Here is an 18,854-nt window from a genome sequence, read left to right on the forward strand (position 1 = left end):
CTAGGTTTAAAGGACACTGCTTTTTTTGGTCCTCCTTTTACCTATCTGACCGCTTCTTCTTGGTCATCTTTATCTTTATTCAGTACTTATCTAACTCTGGGTATACCTCAAGACTCTTCTTTGTGCTCTCTTCTCATTTCCCCTCTATACTATTTCACTTGGTGATCTCACCAGCGTTTATCCATCCCTAACCTCTCAATTTCAAGTCTTTTTTTTACATCTCCCTAATTGGACATCTTGAGTTGGATTAGAATAAATAACTCAAACTCAAAAAGTCCAAAAATGAACTCATTATCTTTCCCCCTAAATCCTCCCCTCTTCCTAATTTCCTTATTACTGTTAAGGGTACCCCATCATGCTTCCCATTATTCAGGCCTAAGATTTAGGTGTCTCCTCAACTCCTCTCATAATCTCCCAAAATATGAGTGCTATGAGTATCTCCAACTTATCACATATTATGTTTCTTTGCATCTATGTACACACTTGATATATGATATGTACATATATCTATATATTTCACAGTAGTCTTCATATTGCCTCTATTAGGTTATGAGCTCCATGAGAATAGGGACTGCTGCTGCAATTTTTATTTTCAGAGCTTATCACAGTGGTTGACAAACAGTAGGAGTTTAATAAATGTTTGTTGATTTGGCTTTTATTTGTGAGAGTGTGAGAAAATGCTCTGAGTTTCTGGGAGAAGAGTTTTAATTATTATCATTTTTTTTTGCTTTGAGTCGATTGTATTTACTGGCTGACTGTAAAAGGAAAAAATACTTGTGAGAATTTATGACTAGAGTTTTTTTTTTTTTTGGATGTGGCTTCACAGAGCATTCCATAAGAATCTTAGATAGTAGCAGTTGAGCCCCCAAGGGATCTAATCCGAAAATCTGAATGTCTAGTTTGGGAAATGTTCCCAGAATGGGTGCTGCTGCACAGATAAGAAAATTGAGTTGAAAGAGGTCAAATCCAAAATTATCAGGGAATAAAGTGAAACAGATGGGACTCTAACCCCTACCTTCTGACTCCAAGTGCAGCATACCCACCATACCTTTTATCTTGGAATGGGTGCTTTATCCATAGCAGGCATTCAGGAAATATTTCTTGAATAAATGACTGAATAGCTAAGTAGAAATGTAGATATTAGCAATAGACAAACTTTTTCTTGACTCCCTCAAAATCTCACTGCCCTGCTTTTGCAAAAACAGTGAGCACATCTCAGTAATAAGTTCAAGGATCACTTCTCCAATCACAGAAGATAGAAGTACTCCTCTTCATTAATTAATGTTTAGTATAAATCATATCTCAGGACCTCAGGAAGCTCAAAGTATGGTTGGTCAAACAAGTCATGAATTTGACTAGATAGTGTGGAATCAAGGACTGAGATGCCAGCTGAGAGTTGTTGAGAGTTGCTAAAAGAGTTGTGATATTTAATACAGGGGAAGGGACAGTGTGGGGATGGAGGTGATCACTGACTTTAGCTAGGAGGAAAATTAGACTCTAGCATGAAATTATCTTACTTTACAGGTAAAGTTAGTAGGATTTGAACTCAAATTTGTCTCCAAATACTGCTCTTTCTTTCACCCATCACAAATTTTTTCAGGGAAAGTTCAATGGAGAAGCAGGGAGACTACTTGGTGTGGTTTAAGAAAATAAAAAGGGAGTTTGGCCCTTGAGCCAGAAAACTTAAGATTTGAGTTCTAGTTGTCATTTATACTTGCTATGACATTACATGTAACCTTAATTTCCTCATCTTTAAAATGGGAATATATATATATATATATATATATATATGTTAATGTGAACACACACACATACAGAGATCGCATCTCATGATATGATTGTGAAAAGCAAATAAGCTCGTGGCTATGGAAATACCTTATAACCTTAACATGCTGAACAGATGTGAGTAGTTATTTTTTACTATTTTCCTCAACCCATCAATTTTATGTTGAGAGGCCTGGCCTAGCTCTGAGAAAATTCATTTCCCCCACACTGAGTAGCATTAACCTCAAATAGAATCAAACACGACTACTCTGTATCTGACTTGCTCACACTATGGAACTTTAAAAACCCAACTGAGAGCAACTAATAATGACATTTAGTTGTCGTTCCTGCTTCCAAAGCCCCATAGGATTTCATTATGGCTAATAGAATTCTCCTGGTCTCTAATGATAAAAACGGACTCCTCAAATCATATTAGAGAGATCTCTTGGCTGCTCCTGGAGTTATTGGTTTTCTTAAATACACACTGTACCAAGGAACAAAGTGAGATAGTCATTTAAATTACCTAGAATTCTAGAGCTGGGAAGGGCCCTAGGACATGGGCTATTAGAACATTGAATGCTCAAGACAGAGAGGTCTCAGAACACTGATTGTTAGAGCAGAGCAATGGAAGAGCTGAGATAGATTTCAGGGATCATCTATCCCAACTTTTTCATTTTGAGGATGAGGAAACTCAGGTCCATAGAGCTATTGAGTAGCAGGAACAGGACCCATGCCTTCTAACTCTAAGACCAGGACTTATATTATATTGCTTTTAAAAAAAAAACTGGTAGCTCCATCTTATACCACTATCAATTCCTGACAATTTTCTGTGATGTCACACCTTCTTGATGCTCCAGAAAGGTTAAAGCAAAAGATGGACAGTAGAGGCTAAAAGGCAGATACAATGAAAAGGAAAGGGGAAAGTCTTCTGATGCAAACTGGATATTTCCCAGTAAAAAGGGTGGGAGGCTTTGAGAAGTTTTACAGCTTAGCAAGAGATGGTCAAGTGACTGATCTTGCTTCCCAGGCAAAGACTGCAGTCATATCTTGGTCCCTAGCCACTTCTCTACATAAGATTCCCAAAGAAGAAGTGTAAGAAATAAAAAATGAGGAACTTGGTATCACCTTGGGGAAAGGAATTTGGGGCTGGGAAGAACATGTTTATAGGAGAGGGCAACTTTCTTTTAGAAATTACTAAACAACCCTAGAGTAGAGGCTCTAAGAGAATCAGTGAGTCCAGGCCATCAATAAACATATTAAGCACTTATTACATGGCAGTCACTGTGCTAAGAGCTGAGGCTATTAAAAAAAATAGTTCCTGCTCTGAGGAAGCTCATAGTTTACTGGAGAAGAAGACATACAATCAAATGTATACTGAGCAAACAAAAACCAGGATGAATACAAAGCAAATTAAACCTATATAAAATGGAAATAATCAGTAGAAAGAAAACACTAAAATTCAGAGGGATTGGGAAAGACTTCCTGTAGAAGGTGGGATTTTAGTTGGGACTAGAAAGAAGTCAGGAAAACCAGGGGGTTGATATAAGGGGGAAAGAGTTTCCTAGAAGCCTTCCTTAATCTCTTTGAATTCTAGTCTTTCTTCTGTTATTTCCTATTTGTACTGGTTTTAGCTGACTTTGTATATCTTTGATTGAATGTTGTACCTCCTCTAGTCATATTAAATTGTAAACTCCTTGAGGACAGAGCCTATCTTTTGACTTTTTCTTTTGAATCCTCTGCATTTAGCAGAGTGTCTGTTACACAGTAGGTATTTGATACATGTTTATTAATTACTGATTGATTAAAGAATTCTAGATATGAGGGATAGCTAATAAAAAATGTTTGAAATCAAGGGTAATAAGCATTCCTTAAGTGACTATTGGGGGCCAGGCACTCTGCTAAACACTGGGGATACCAAGAAAGGCATAAGGCAGTTCCTTCTTTCAAGGAGCTCAAAATCTAAAGGGCGATAAGGGAGAAGAAGGAGTTTACCAATTTGGTAGGGGAAAAGGAAGATTTTAAACTTATGCAGCCAGGGTTTGAAATGATCTGAAGATGTTTCACTATTTGAGTCGATTTCCTCTTGCAAAATGAAATTTCTAGAGATGAAAAAATACAGCAAAGTAGCTGAGTGGTAAACGATGAGAATTTCTCAGGTGCCATCTTTAAATGGAGGAGATAGATGGAGTCTGGTGCCTGTCAAGAACTAAGAGTTTTTCTCCCACTGGAAAGGACTTCATAGCACTCTAGCTGATATAGACCATGGCAAGACTTCAACTGAACTGCATCTAGCTCACCCAGCAACTGATGATAGAAAAAAGGCTACACTGATCCATTGAAGTGAGCCCCCTGAATCCAACCCATTATACTCTCAAAAGAGTCCAGGACTGAGCAGCTTGGCAGGTTCAGCCTGGCAGCAATCATCCCACAGAAGCAGGCAGGAGCTGTCCAGCAGCTCAGCTCTTCTTGCAGCCACTGCCCACTCTGACTCATTCCACACCTATTTTTCTACTATTTCTCTTGTGGAGAGGTGGGAGGCAAACTTCCTTACTCATCCAGTAAACTTTTGGATTTTCCTTATTTTTCTTTGGGGGGTATTGTGAAACTATGGAAATCACTCTTTTGGACCAATGCTCTTTTCATACTATCTTCTCAAAACCCTTAATTTTATAACCACATTTTCCCATTGGAACCCTGTGGCAATCCAACTGATCCATTTCCCAGATCTGTCTTCACTGAAGACTTTTTGAAGCTGTTTCCAAACACCACCATACTTTGCTGAATCAGAGTAACCATCTATAGCTCTTTGTTTTTGTCGCCCAGGGTCCAGGGATTGGCAGCCTTCTTCAGGATGCCATTTGTATTTCAATCTGGGTTTCTCTCACTCCTCCAAGACCTAGGCCGGTCTCTGTCTCTCTCTGTCTCTCTCTCCCCCATAAGTCTATCTCTCCGTGTCTGTATCTCTCCTTCTCTGTCTATATTTGGTTAATAGTGCATTCTGATATAACAACTTTCTTTCATTTTTTTAAGGTTTACAAAGTACTTTTGCCATAACCTTTCATGGTATGGGATGTAATATTATTATCAACTGCAGACTGTGGATGAGGATACTAAGACTCTTTGCCTATTTCCACATGGTTAGTAAGAGTCACAAGTCAGACAATTTGGGGAGGGAAGGAAAAGAGAGATAGACTTGGAAATGAAGGTGATATTATTAAGAAAAGAGATGTCAGCTTTTTAAGAAGTCAGTAATAAAACTGATGTTTGCAAATGTAGAGTTCTTTTCACTATTGTAGGCTGTGTGAAGACAACACTAAAGTCCTCAAGGGCTTTTTTATTTCAAGTTGTTTTCTGACGAGAACTGAAGATTTAGTGTAAAAATAACAAAGAAACTTATTAGATGGAGGATAAGAAACATTGAATTAATTGTCCCTGGTAATGACAGGAGAACCTCTCTAATGGTTCAGAGAATGTTAGAACATAGGATGTTAGCAGCTGAAAGGGACCTTAGAATATAGAATGTTGATGATACAAAGGACTTTGGAATGTTGAATTGTGGTACTTAGAAGAATCTCAGAAAATATAGGTTGTTGGAGCTGAAAGGGAACTTGGAACACAATACTAAAGGAGATCAAACTCTTGAAATTCACTGGGCCACTGAGAGAGAAATAATTTTGTAAACTGTAAATGAGCATCTCTTCTCTAAATTCCTCTGATGGTCTTTTTTTTTTTATTACCAATTTCCTTCTCTTTTGCTTTTTTTGAAAGTCAGGCCTCCTGGACACCTTTAAACCTGTTTTGTTCCTGAGATGTGTAAACATTAGCAAACAAATTTCATTTCACTTTACTAAGCATTTTCCTCACAATAATTTTGTGAGGTAAAAATGTAAATATTTGTAGAAAGGCTGAATATTTTGAAACCAATGATTTCATCCCACCTAGAGAAAATAAGACTCCGGGGAATGGGGTTATTAGGTCTCTCTCAATTATTGGAGGAACCATCACATAGAAGGAAGTAATTTTGCTGTACTAGCTTCATGTTAAAGAGAGGCAAATTTCAGCTCATTATGAAGGGCTCCAAGAACAAATGAAGCTGTCCAGTATTAGAATGAGCTGTTTTGTGAGACAGTGGGTGCTAACCCAGAGGTGATTCCTACAACTACAAGCTCTTCCTTCTCTCACCTCCTAGGTCCAATAATGAATGGATTATTCAGCAGAAGTCCTTGTTTTTCCTCTCCCCAAGGCATTCTGATCATGCTCCAGGCCATTTCTGCATGTAGATATTAATTTCCTTTATTATTCAGGTGCCAGAAGCCTAGTGCAAGCCCAGTCTAGCCCTAGACACAGTGCTGTGGGAAAGGTGCGAGATTATTTGCTTCTCCTGGACTAGGAGTCAGCAGATCCTGGCGCTTTAATTGCTACATTATCTTTGGCCTAATAATTTTGTCCTTCTGAATCTTAGTCATCTCAGCTGTGAAATGGATTTTTTTTAACAATCTCCCTTTCTGGGTTAGCTACAGGAAAGGGCTTGGTAAGCCACAAAGTTCTGTAGAAATGTGCATTATTTTTATGGTGTGAAAGGAGTGTTGGTAACAAGGTTTGTGGCAATGGCCTTGAACAAAGACAGCGAGAGGGTCACCTTTTTCTTTCTGTAGACCACTGTGATTTCTTGAGCCAAAGAGGGTCTGGGCCCAACTGTGAAACCAAACCCAGGAAAGTACAAGAGCAACTGTTGTAGCAAGGCAAGATTTTTATTTGGACAATTGAACTTAGATAGGACCCACATTAATTGAGAGCAGATGTTCTGAGTGTTACAACAAGTAGGACAATTACCTTTTGTTTCCAGAGAGGGCCAAGAGCCCAGAATAATCATAATCTTTAGCTTAACCTGCCTGCTGTGTCCTCAATTTGCCAAGGGCTCCTTGACACACTACATGCATAGACTCTTGGTTTTCCCTCAAAAACCATTCAAAAATCATCTCTGTCACTAAAGGAGGATAAAACCACATTTCTCTGGGCAGAGCAGGACAGGGTAAAGGAGTCAGAAGCCTAGAGGCTAACATCAGCAGATGGTGATGCTCTCACCTGTGGTAGAGAGATAGGGGAATTATGGAATGGTAGTAAGTCAAACTCATGGCAGAGTTTTGCCTGCGGAGAATGAATGGTCTTGTTCAAAAGCAGGCCCTGGTAGGTGCTATAGGTGAGACCTCCACTTCCCCCTCACTAACTGCTAGTTTCTGTTTCTGATAAGGGAACAAGGGAACAAATGTATAGTAGACTGGGCCCTGAGAATGAACTGGGGAAGAGGAAAGCCTGGCTTGTGAATTTTTCCATCTTGTTTTAAAGTTTGTTAACACTCAGGAGAGAAATGTGAATGGGTGAAGCTGTAGGAGGTGAACAGGATGGGGCCCAAGGGGTGGGATATGGAACTTCTCATCCTTCCTTAGCTCTGTGATTTGGCTAAAGAGGGAGCTGGGGTGGGATTCTGGTTTTGTTCATAGCTCTCCCATCCAATAGTGGATTCCCAGAGAATGAGTCCTTTTGAGTAGCATGAGGTCCTTGTCTTTGCTTCTTAATAACACTCAGAAGAACTTTTTATTTCTTTAAACTGAGGACCTTGACAATTTTCACTATTCCTTGTGGTAACCATAGATGATATTTTCCCCTCTACTAGGAATATTGAATTATTTAAATTAAAGACAAATCTGACTATAGTAAATCAAACCCCCCTATTTCCTCCCTCCCAGATCACTATGTAATTTTACAGAAAATAAAAGGAAAAAACTAAACATCTGAAGAGAATAAATATTGTAAGGACACTGGAAGCAGTGACTAGATTCACTAGACCAATTCAGACATATAAGGTTACCAAAGCTATGTTATGTTCAGATGGTCAAAAGAGTTAGGGGTTTGGCAGGTTGGTTCAAACAAAAAACCTTTTCTTTCTCTCACACAAATTTATAAAGTGTTGTGATAGTTAAAATCTAGTTAAGGGGAATAGGACCCCTATCCACATCTGACAATGCTCCTGCTTCACTTGGGCACCCAGCAACTGAAGGCATAATTCCCTAGGCTTTACTCAGGAAGGGAAGGCCCAGAGGATGGGACTTGGTGGTGGAGAAGAAGCTTATTATTGATAGCAACCTCTTTTCCCCCAAAGATTGGCATATGTACTCCCAAGATAACTGGGTATCTGTCCATCTAAAATTATCTAGGGAAGTCTTGAACTTTCCAGGGAGAAATAAGGAATGTTTAGTTTGATTCCTTTCTCTGGGAAGATGTTTTTTTTTCCCCCTAGGGAAGTTGCCTTTAGAAATCACTCTATGCCTACCCTCACCCTGCTTTTTTTGGGGGCCTCTCAGTCCAAGGGACTGCTTGTCATTTGGGTTAGAAGTTTTTACCTAGAGCTAAAGTACAATTGTGGTCAAGCTGCTGTGGAAACACCAAGGCCTTCTATGGCTAAAGGTGTATTTGACTTGAATAATCACCTAATCCATGGTAGGCCCTCCTTTTAAAAGCTAAGGGAGGAAGCCCTGGGTTTGAAAGGTTGAGCCCTAGTTTCTTTGTGGTGTATGATGTGTTGCTGACCACACCAGTGAAGGGCATACCCTACAAAACGAAATCCTTATACTATAAGCTAGAAAAACATTTCCCCTATTGTCAGCATAACTCAGGGACTAAGGACATTTTTGTAGGAAAATGAAGAAAGGGAGAAGTAGATATAACCTGACTGTCTTTTTGGGTAAAGATTGAGAAAGATGGGGTAAGGGTCTTTCATTCTGTCTTTCAGAGTGTTTATGTTGGGGAGAGAGGATCCATGGATATGTACACTCTTCAGAACATAGGGGACTTAAATATTTGCTACTGATGCAGCTGCCTCAATGATAGACTTCTCTTATTGCTCTTCTAAGGATTGGATGCTTAGCCTGGGAGGAAATGGGGGTTAAATGTCAATGTGGGGTTCAAACGACATGTTGGCTAGGCAGCTAGCTTCCTGTCTGCCTGAGCCTACTTGATCTTGGCCTTCAAGCCTGGAGGTCAGGCCCTTGAGCTCGGATGTGGACACTAGGCAAGCAGAACCAGGACAGCGGCAGCTCCTTACTGGTGGTGTCTTCATGGAACTTGATATTTAGGTAGAAGTCACCGGTGTAGAGGAAGAGGAGGGCGCCCAGGCACACCGAGTTCTCTGTTGGCCGAACCTGTTGGGGGAATCCAAAAGCAAACCTGTTGAAATGTTACTGGAGCACAAGTACAAGTGTCTACCTGGGTTTTGGAAAGCATTTTGCCTACAATATCACAGTGAGCTTGAGACAAGCAGGATTACTTACCATTCCTGCCTGCCCCCATAGAAACACTGAATAGATGCTTGTGGACTGACTCATTGATTGTTGCTGGTACTGTTTCCAGCCTATGTCCATTAACACAAGCCATCTTCCATTTCAAGGAATGTCACCCTTCCTCTCTCCATCAGTTGTAATCCTTTTCTGCCTTCTAGGCCTAACTGATGAATGCAACGATTGCCTTCTTCAGTTTTCTTGGCAGTCATCAGAATCTTTTATTCTCATACCTTAGCATAATGCTTAACATATTAGTATATTTCTTAATAAGAGAATGAATAAGTAAATAAGGATACTTACTTAACAGATGAGAAAACTGAGGCTTATAGAATTGGAATGATTTGACCAACATCATAGCCTCATGGAATTTCATATCAGCAGGAACCTTACAGAATATCTTGTCCAACCTTCTTTATTTAAAGATGACAAAAATGAGGTAAAGAGAAGATAAATGACCTGAAAGTTATACAGCATGGCAGAAGAAGAGCCACGACTAGAATTCAGGGCTCAAAGTTCTTTCCACATATTCTGAATTGCTACTTGCACAGATGGTGATTGACCACAGCCAGGACTCAAACACAGGTTTTCTGATATTAAGTCCTATGCTTCTTCCAAAGGACCCCATGACAACTTTAGTTAAATTCATAGGAAAGAATTAGTCCAAATGGTCTAAATTATAGAATGTTGGCCCTGAAGGGAACCCTAGAGATCACGTAGTCCAAATTATTCAATCTACAGAGGAGAAATTACTGTCCCAAGGTCACATGGTTGGTGAGTGGCAGAGCCTTGAAATCCAGATGACTAGTCCAAGACTCTTTGCATTGTGCCATGTTGCTTCTCCAGAAATATCACCACCAGTTTTACTCTCCATTTTGAACAAAATTTCTTTTAAGGAATTCAATGAAGAAACAATTAATTTGTACCTCAAACTGAGATCCAACTTTACATATCTTTTTTCACAAAGGACTGAACTTTTTTGGCTTCTCCAAGTTATTATCGAGCACAAACAACCTTGGTGAAAATCTAAATAAAAATGGTTGCCTTAAAACAGAAAAAGATAAGAGCCGAGCCAGTCTCTCAGTAGACCATCTCAAGCAGGCAAAAGTTCTCCATCTTCTATTGGTTTCAGTGATCTGGGAAGCAGGGCACATTGCTTCCCTCCTCTGGACCTCAAACTCATTATCTAACCTAAAGGGGTTGGACTAGATAAATTCTAAGACTTTATCTTTTTTTTTTTTTTAGGTTTTTGCAAGACAAATGGGGTTAAGTGGGTTGCCCAAGGCCACAAAGCTGGGTAATTATTAAGTGTCTGAGGTCAGATTTGAACCCAGGTACTCCTGACTCCAGGGCTGGTGCTCTATCCACTGCACCACCTATCCAGCCCCTAAGACTTTATCTAGAACTAACATTCTAGTTCTTTACCAGATCTTCCATTCTACAGGCAAAACATTTAAATTTGCTTGGTCAAGTTTATTGACCATTTATAAAATGGATAAAATAATAGCATCAACTTCCCAGAGTTACTAGGTAGAGGGAACACATGAGATTATAACTGTCTATCATCTATTTATCTATCTACCTAGTTTATGTACATATATGCATATAAATTGTTCTTGGTAAACCGCAATGTATTATATTACTGCTAGCCATTATTATTATTATTCTATTTATGAAACTTCCATTTTATGGAAGATCATGAAAAAGAGTCATGAAGTTGTTAAATTAGGCATTATGATTTTGCATTTATGACTGGTGGTAGGACTTTGTTTTGGGAAGTTAATCCTTTTTTCCTCCTTTATTATTTTCTAAATGTAAAGTTCAGTCTAATAGATGCCACCAATACAAATTTGTTTTACATGTGAAAATAAGCATGGATGGGTTGTTAAATGCACCACTGGAGAGAACTCCTGAATTAATGAGATCACGGATCCATCTGGAGTAATTGTAGGACTTATGCCCTAAAACCCCATACACTCCAGCTCTAACATTCTTGGATTCTAGTTTGGAGGAAATGAATTTTGCTTGGTGAGAGGAACTAGAGGAGTCTAGAACAATACAAGTTATTCTTTACGAGCTGTGTTAGACACACAAGAGTCTGATACCAGTCTGGGCTAATGATAATGATAATAATAGTAACCACTAGCATTTATATAATGTTTTAAAGTTTGCAAAACGCTTTATAAATATTATCTCATTTTATCTTCATGACAACCTTGGGAAGTAGGTGTATTATTATTCCTATTTTACAGATGAGGAGAATGAAGCAGACAAAGGTGAAGTAACTTGCGCAGGGTCACACTGATGGTAAGTATCTGAGGCCAGATATGAACCTGACCCAGTGCTTCATTCACTGGGTGCCTTAGAGAAGCTCATTACTAGAAGAAGAGATGCAAGTTCTATTTAATCACTTTAATATTCCAACTCATCTGTGATCTCATTGATGGATGGGGTGATGATGATGATGATGATGATGATGATGTTTGTACTTCATTCTCAAGAAGACCATGACATCAGAGAGGCAATGTCACGACAAGCAAATGAATTGGATTTGAGTGAGGGGTGCTGTGCTAAGTCACCAGCTTCATTCTCTGCTCTAGAACCACCTTGACCTAGTGGTCAGAGATGGATCAGGACAACTGGAGATGGCCCTGGATGGGAGGCAATCCGGGTTAAATCACTTGCCCAAGGTCACATAGCTAGTAAGTGTCTGAGGCTAGATTCAAACTCCCATCTTTCTGACTCCAAGGTCAATGATCTATCCTGCGCTATCTAGCTGCCCTAGCTTGATGGGTGGGGTATCATTACCTCCATTGATGCAAATAATAATCCAACCAAATCTAGTTAGTATGTGCCTCTCAATCATGTTTTCCCACGTGTTCCCTAGAAGGGCATATGCCCAAAGTGCTGGGAGACTTTGTTGTTTGCTCTTGATACTGGGAGAATGCCAATGGAACACATGAGCTGTCCAGGCAGGAATATACTTCCCCCTATTTTTCTCTTTTCTTTTGGTTTATTTTAAACTGAAAGAACAGGTCTTTTAAAAGCATTATATTAAATCAGTCACCCCAAGCGGAATGTAACACACTGTTGCTCATCCTTTGCTTTCACTATATGATCCGCCTATCTTCTTTTCCAGTCATGTATTTCTTTGATAATATCCTTTTCCTTTGTAATTCCCTATTTATAACATGTTGTAGGCTGCTGGTTCCCACCATGCCCTCTCCTTTTTAGCATCCCAATAGGTGATCAACCTTTGCAGGAACTCTTTCAGTGTTATGGAACTCATTACTGTAAAAGATATTTTGGATAGTTGTGACAATCAAATTCTTCCTTATATTAGGCTTCCCTGTAACTTCTACTAAATGGTCCTTGTTTTATACTCTGGAGGCAGGGATCAAATCTGTTTCCTTTTCCACAATCCTACTCTAAAGACAGCAACCATATCTCTTCTAGTGTTCTCTTTTTTAGGTTAAAGATCTTAGATTCTTTCACATGATTCATATAGCATGGTCTTCAATCCCCTTACTGCACTTTTTTAAAAAAAAGTTTTTGCAAGGCAATGGGGTTAAGTGACATGCTGAAGGTCACACAGCTAGGTAATAAGTGTCTGAGGTCGCATTTGAATTCAGGTCCTCCTGACTTCAGGGCTGGTACTCTAACCACTTGCCACCTAGTTGCCCTCATCCTTACTACACGTTTGATATATTTCTGTTTGTCATAGTTATTCTTGAAATGTGGTGACCAGACAATTTCAGGATGATTCCCACTATATATCTTAACAGAGTCTATGATTCAATGACTCTTTTCTTTTCAAAGAAAAGGCTGCCAAATCACATAGTTGATTCATATTGAACTTGGTAGTTCCTAAACCCTTTAAATCTTTTCTTCATGTGATACATGTAGAGGCACCTAATAAATTCTCCAGGGAGACATAACAAAACTATGATGGGAACTCTTCAGGTGAAACTGGTCATACAAGATCAGGCACTTATAATTTAACTGAATTCTGTTCTTATAACTTGCAACTTACAACCTTGATTCCTGAAGCTCAGGTCTCACATCTTCTTAGCGTGTTCTAAGATCCTGTTATTAAGATCCCTGGTTGTAACATTGTGTATATTTTGGGTACAGACTCTTGCATCCCTGCTATTCATCTGTTCTGTTCTGAACCACTCTACCCTTCATCCCCACCTGTGTAGAAACTTCTGGACCAATCTCTTTCCTTTCTCTCTCTCTACTGAGTCAAAGCCAATCAGCACCATGGATAGTACTCTGTTCCACTCCTCATTGGGACCTCTAAAAGAACAGTGCAGGAACATGGTGTCAGGTGACTTGAAGAGTGATCTCCCACAGCCAAGATCCAAAACTTCTTTCTGTAGTCATTTTTTTATCTTCCTAGTCTAATCTGGTTGCACGGCTGCAACATGTGGTATTTTTTTCTCTTTGTTCTTCATTTCTCAGTTTCAGGTACCAGCCTCAGCATTGGCAGTGATCCATTTCAGGGCAAAACAGCTTTCTGAGAGACAGGACTTTCTGTAAACTTGTGGAAACAGCTTTAGTCTCATTAGTCTAGCAACATACCTGGCTTTAAAAAAGGCTCCTTTCAGAAAATGAAAAATAATGAGGCAGGGCTTGAGCTGAAGTTGACTGCCCTCTGAATCTGGCACTGAATTTGATTAGATGACCTCAGAGGCTCCTTCCAACTTAAACATTATAGGTTTCGGTGACTCTGTGATTCTAAGATTCTACAGTTCTGTGATTATAAAATTCCAAGGTTCAATGACTGAAAAAGTCTATGTGTTTTGGATTATAAGAGTCTATGCATAAGAAGATGAGAATTCAGGACCAGATAAAGCTATGGTGGAGTATTGGCCTTAGAATTTTTTTTTCTTTTTGTTTTTAAACAGAACAAACCAACTCACCGAGTCAATGTAAAAGGTATTGGAGCCCACAAAGGTGATGGCGTCTTGAAGCTCATAGTTGTGCACACCATTCTGGTAGTCTTGATAAGGGATCACTGTGAGGGCAAAGGGTCCCACATTTCGCTTGCTCCAGTTGGTTAGGCGCACTTCAAGTGGGATGGGGTCACCAACTCGGCAGTCTGCCACAATGTCACAGTCACACAGCTGTCCATCCACCAGCACATCTGGAAGGCAAAATGAGAAAACCATTGAAAAGCTGCATGAATGCAAATAAGCACATTTTTACTGAGTAATTACATGTACCTAGCCATATGCTATGTGCTGGGGTGGAAGATATGTGAGGAGAGGCAGAATCAGAGTATTCAAAGAGATAGATAGTTCAGGATATTCATCCATTTGGAAGAACAAATCTTAACATATCAAGCAGTCAGAATACAATCATGTATTACAGGAATTAAAGGAAAACAGCATTAGTATTTCATATTTATATAACACTTTACAGTTTTAAAAGCATTTCCATTTTCATTCTCTTATTACATCTTTCTTTAAAAAATTAATTTCACTGCATTTTCATGAAAAGCCCAAGTCATAGGCAAGTCATAGCAAACAGAGCACCTTCAGGGGACATATGAAAATTATATTACTTCTGTTGCTGTCCACTATAGTTTTGAGCCTTTAATGGATATATGACATGATTTGTTGGAAAAGAAACCCCTAAAATCACATTAAAATATATACAGTCATAAAAATGTCCTTCAAAAAGTATCTCACAGGACACAAGGTCTTGTATATTAAAGGTGTCAAACTCAAATAGATATGGAGGCACTAAATTTTACAGAAAATTTCCTGCAGGTTGCATATTGACTTAGAAAACTACATGTCAACATTATCTATGTTCTACTGTATTTTTATTTATTTTGTTAAATATTTCACAATTACATTTTAATTTGATTTGGGCAACACTTGAGAGTGTTATAGGCTGCAGGCTAGCTGTAGCAGGCCAGGTGTTTAACACCACTGCTGTACATACTGTGACTAATGAAACCTTTTTTATAATGAATGACTTTACAATGTAACATTACTATAAACCTATTTCAATTAATAATCATATATTTACTTGGTGGTCTTTTTGTGTATGACACTGGAAGACAACTAAAAATGGAACAATAACTGACATTTACCATAAATATGATTATTACTGTTGTTGTTTAGTCTTATCTGACCATATGTGACCATAGAATGCTAGGTCTTTCCAAACAGAGGGGCTTATCTACTGTCCATGAAGATTTCTTGGCAAAGATCCTGGAATAGTTCACCATTTCCTTCTTCAGTGGATCACGTTTTATCAGAGATCTCCACTGTCTTGGGTAAGTCTTCATGGAATACCTCAGTTTCATTGAGCTAAGCAAGTCTGGCAGATATTGTTATTACTGACATTTAAAGTTTGTAAAGAACTTTATATACATCAACACATTTAAGAATTATAAATAATTGTGCCTGATAGCATAGCTTTTAACTATCAGAGTCAGGATTTGAACCTTGGCCTTCCTAATTGCAGGTCTATCCTTCCACTATACTAGATAAGTGATGATATATCAAAGTTTTATCGGTATTTTCTATGTCACGCCTCCCCATGCTTACTTTCAAGAAGCTAAGGTGAGACTTACATGCCTAAAACAATGAGAGAGTAGTCACAGACTAGCTGGTCTAGTAGAAAGAAAAATATATTTAATACCACAAAATTTGGGCACAAGTTTTAGCTATCATCTCCTATACGATCATAGACATGTCCCTTTACCTTTCTGAGCCTCAGTTTCCTTATATTAAAAATATGGATTATAGCTCACCTTTCTAAATCATCTTTCTAGATTTATAATTATTTTCCTCACTATAACTCTGTTATAGTTAGTACAACAATCATATGTCATTAAAAAAAACTCAAACAAACCCTTGATCTATGATTTTATTGGCACAGAGCAGGCCTGATGAGGAATTTCCTATCAATTTGGATCAGTACCAGTTCTACAACTTTGTATTTGAGGGAGGTTACAGTGGGTACTGGGAAGGTAAGAGATTTAAGGGCAGGTAGGTGGCATAGGATAGTTCACTGGCCCTGGAGGTCCTGAGTTCAAATCCAGATTCAGACACTTAATAATAGTCCAGCTGTGTGGCTTTGGGCAAGTCACTTAATTCCATTGCCTTCAATAAATACAATTAAAAAAAGAATTAAAGAGATTTACTCAGTGTCATACAGCCATTATTTGTGAGAGGCAGGACGTTGAACTTATGACTACCTGAATGAAAGTCTGGCTCTTCTTACTATGCTATAGTGTTCATGATCCCCACTGTAAAGATACAGAAACATGGGCCAAGAGAACCATCTTGCTTAAGATTATTAGCAAGTAAGTATTGGTGATGGTAAATACTTGTGTTGTTGTGGAGGCAATGAAGATAATGTAACTCTTTAACCAAAAATGTACCATAAACACCTGTAATCGTGAACTTCTATTGAGTTTAAGTAGAGGATATAGGGGCCTTGGGTCCCTGGAGGAAGAAAAGCCAAAATTGTACCCATTTTAAAATTTTGTTATGCCTCAGTCCCATTATTTACCTATAAAGCTTATACTCATTGCTTATGTTTAAAAGTAAAATGTTTTGAGATCCTATTGGTGATAGACTCCAAACTGAATTCCAGAGTAACCAGGGAAGGAGAAAATGAATTTTATTGTTTTACTTTAATCTACTCAGAAAATGCAGCCTGTTCCAATGAGAATCATTTCTCTTCTCTTTTTTCCCCCTCAAAACTGAGTTTATCTGGCATTTAGATTAGGGATGCACTGATTACCTGGATCTGCCTTCTCCATTCTACTCTCATACTACAGCTTTAATTCAGGTATCATTTTTTCTCAATTCAATCTATTATTATAATGTCCTCCTAACCTCTAACTTTGTGCTTTTCTTATCCGATTCTTATGCTACTACCAGAGTTATCCTGACATAGAGGGCCACTATTCAGATACAATGTCTTTCAGTGCTACCCATACATTGCTTACAGGAAGGAGAAAATGCAAATTCCTTTGCTTTCAGTGTTTTCTATGATTAGACTCCATGTTTATTTTATACCACTACACTTCAGATACTCTCTGCTCAGGCCTTCTGAATTACATGATATTCTTTGAGTTTACTCTGTCCTCTTCAGCCTTGGCGCATTTTAAATACATAGTATCCCCCTGGGATGAACTTCCTCCCTCCACAATGAGCACCCTGTAAGACCTCTTTGCAACCACTATCTCTTTTATCCTTTCCATCTTTCAAAGTCCATCTCAGGGGCAACATCTTTCAGAAACCTCTTTCTAAATCTTCCTCTTAGAAATGATTCTTCCTGTCCAATTTCTTATATCCTTTCCTATGCACGTTCTGATTGTATTGTATTTCTTTCTTCTAGTCTCATCCTCATCAGATTTTTAAGTTCCTTAAAGGGTAGGAATTTTTGTATTTTTTAACTTTGTATTCCCCATGATGAACACGGGTTTTTAGTTTTATAGTCAATGTTTGCTGACTTGTTTGTGGACCTGAATTCTCAAAATCTGTCCTTATGAAGTGAATGTGTTGCAGCCACATCTAGCATCCCAACCTTCAATGACTGCCTTCTTTATACTAATCAGCTAAGAAAACCTAAGAAAAATGAGAAATAAGCTTCAGTTATCTAGAAAAGTCCTGTTTTAGGACAGCACTGAGTAAGTGAGGTTTGACTGTTTTTTTAAATTTTGTTGACAGGTTGCTCAAGTAATTTCTTATATTCTTGCTTTGCTTTCCCACAGACTCCTCTGAGGAAAAGAAGAAAATCACCAGAGAATCCTAGGATCGCAGAGTTGAAAGAGACCTTAATGGTCACCTAGTCCCACTTCACAGATGATGCTTTCTGCAATATCCTTGATCATGACCACTCCATAAATGCTTGCTGACATTGTTCACAGAAAAGTAGAAACTTAAGACTAGGAATGATGATTAACCCTTTGTTGACCCTTAGCTGTAGTGTCCCTGCCAGCCTACCAGAATGAGAATGATCTTTGAACCCCAATTCCAAAAGCTGTACTCAGAGAGGTTGGGGGGCTCGGAGTCTATGCAGGAATGAAGTTAATTACATTTGTGGCTTCTACATTCAGAGTTCCTAGGAAGAAGTCAGACCCTGCAAACATTCTGCAAATGGAATTGGCTTGCTTGGAATGAAAGTGATTTTTGCTTATGTTATTTATAGATCTCCTTCAGCATTTTTTTCCCTGGAAGGAGACTGGGAAGGGGAAGACTATTAGGGCTATGTTAAAGTCCGTGTGATGTGGTAACAAATGTACTGGATTTAAATCATCGTCCTATTATTTGCTCCCAGGGGAATGTTAGGAAAATCAATTTGCTTCTCTAAGGTCTTAGTTTCCTTCTCTGTAAAATGAGAAGTTTGGGCTACATGACCTTAAGGGTCACATGCATCTAGTTCTAGATTCTAAAATACTACCTTCTGGCCCAGGAAAATCTGGGGCTATCGTAACATACCCTCTGCCGAAGGGCTATGGTGGGGAAACAGGAAAATGTTACAAAATAGAGAAAACTATGCTTTAATGCACCAAATTGCCAAATCAAATATGTATATTTGATATATACATAATTCAGTACTTAATTTCTTAGAGGGGAAAAAAATCTTCTCACTGAAGCACAATTCACAACAGGCAGATCTTCTGATTTCCAAACTGGATTCTAGTTTGAGAAATGCTGCTTTAGGAGAAAGCACCCTGGACTTGGGAGCTGGCATCTTGGCTTGGTAGTCTCAGCTCTCCCA

The 18,854-nt window shown here is 38.7% G+C and overlaps 1 protein-coding gene across 1 annotated transcript in view; it reads right to left on the reverse strand.

The window, feature by feature from the left end:
• Positions 1-6,496: 6,496 nt before the first annotated feature.
• The window catches only part of TRAPPC9 (trafficking protein particle complex subunit 9), a 1,041,075-nt gene continuing 1,028,717 nt past the window's right edge, over positions 6,497-18,854 (reverse strand). Inside the window, exons 22-23 of the mRNA XM_074202721.1 lie at positions 14,024-14,247; positions 6,497-8,963 (exon numbers count right to left, since the gene is read on the reverse strand). Of these exons, the coding sequence (XP_074058822.1) occupies positions 8,790-8,963; positions 14,024-14,247 (398 nt within the window). The 3' untranslated portion in view covers positions 6,497-8,789. The remainder of the gene's footprint in view (positions 8,964-14,023; positions 14,248-18,854) is intronic.

The sequence above is a fragment of the Macrotis lagotis genome, chromosome X (genome assembly GCF_037893015.1).
Source record: "Macrotis lagotis isolate mMagLag1 chromosome X, bilby.v1.9.chrom.fasta, whole genome shotgun sequence".
Classification (NCBI taxonomy): Eukaryota; Metazoa; Chordata; class Mammalia; order Peramelemorphia; family Peramelidae; genus Macrotis; species Macrotis lagotis.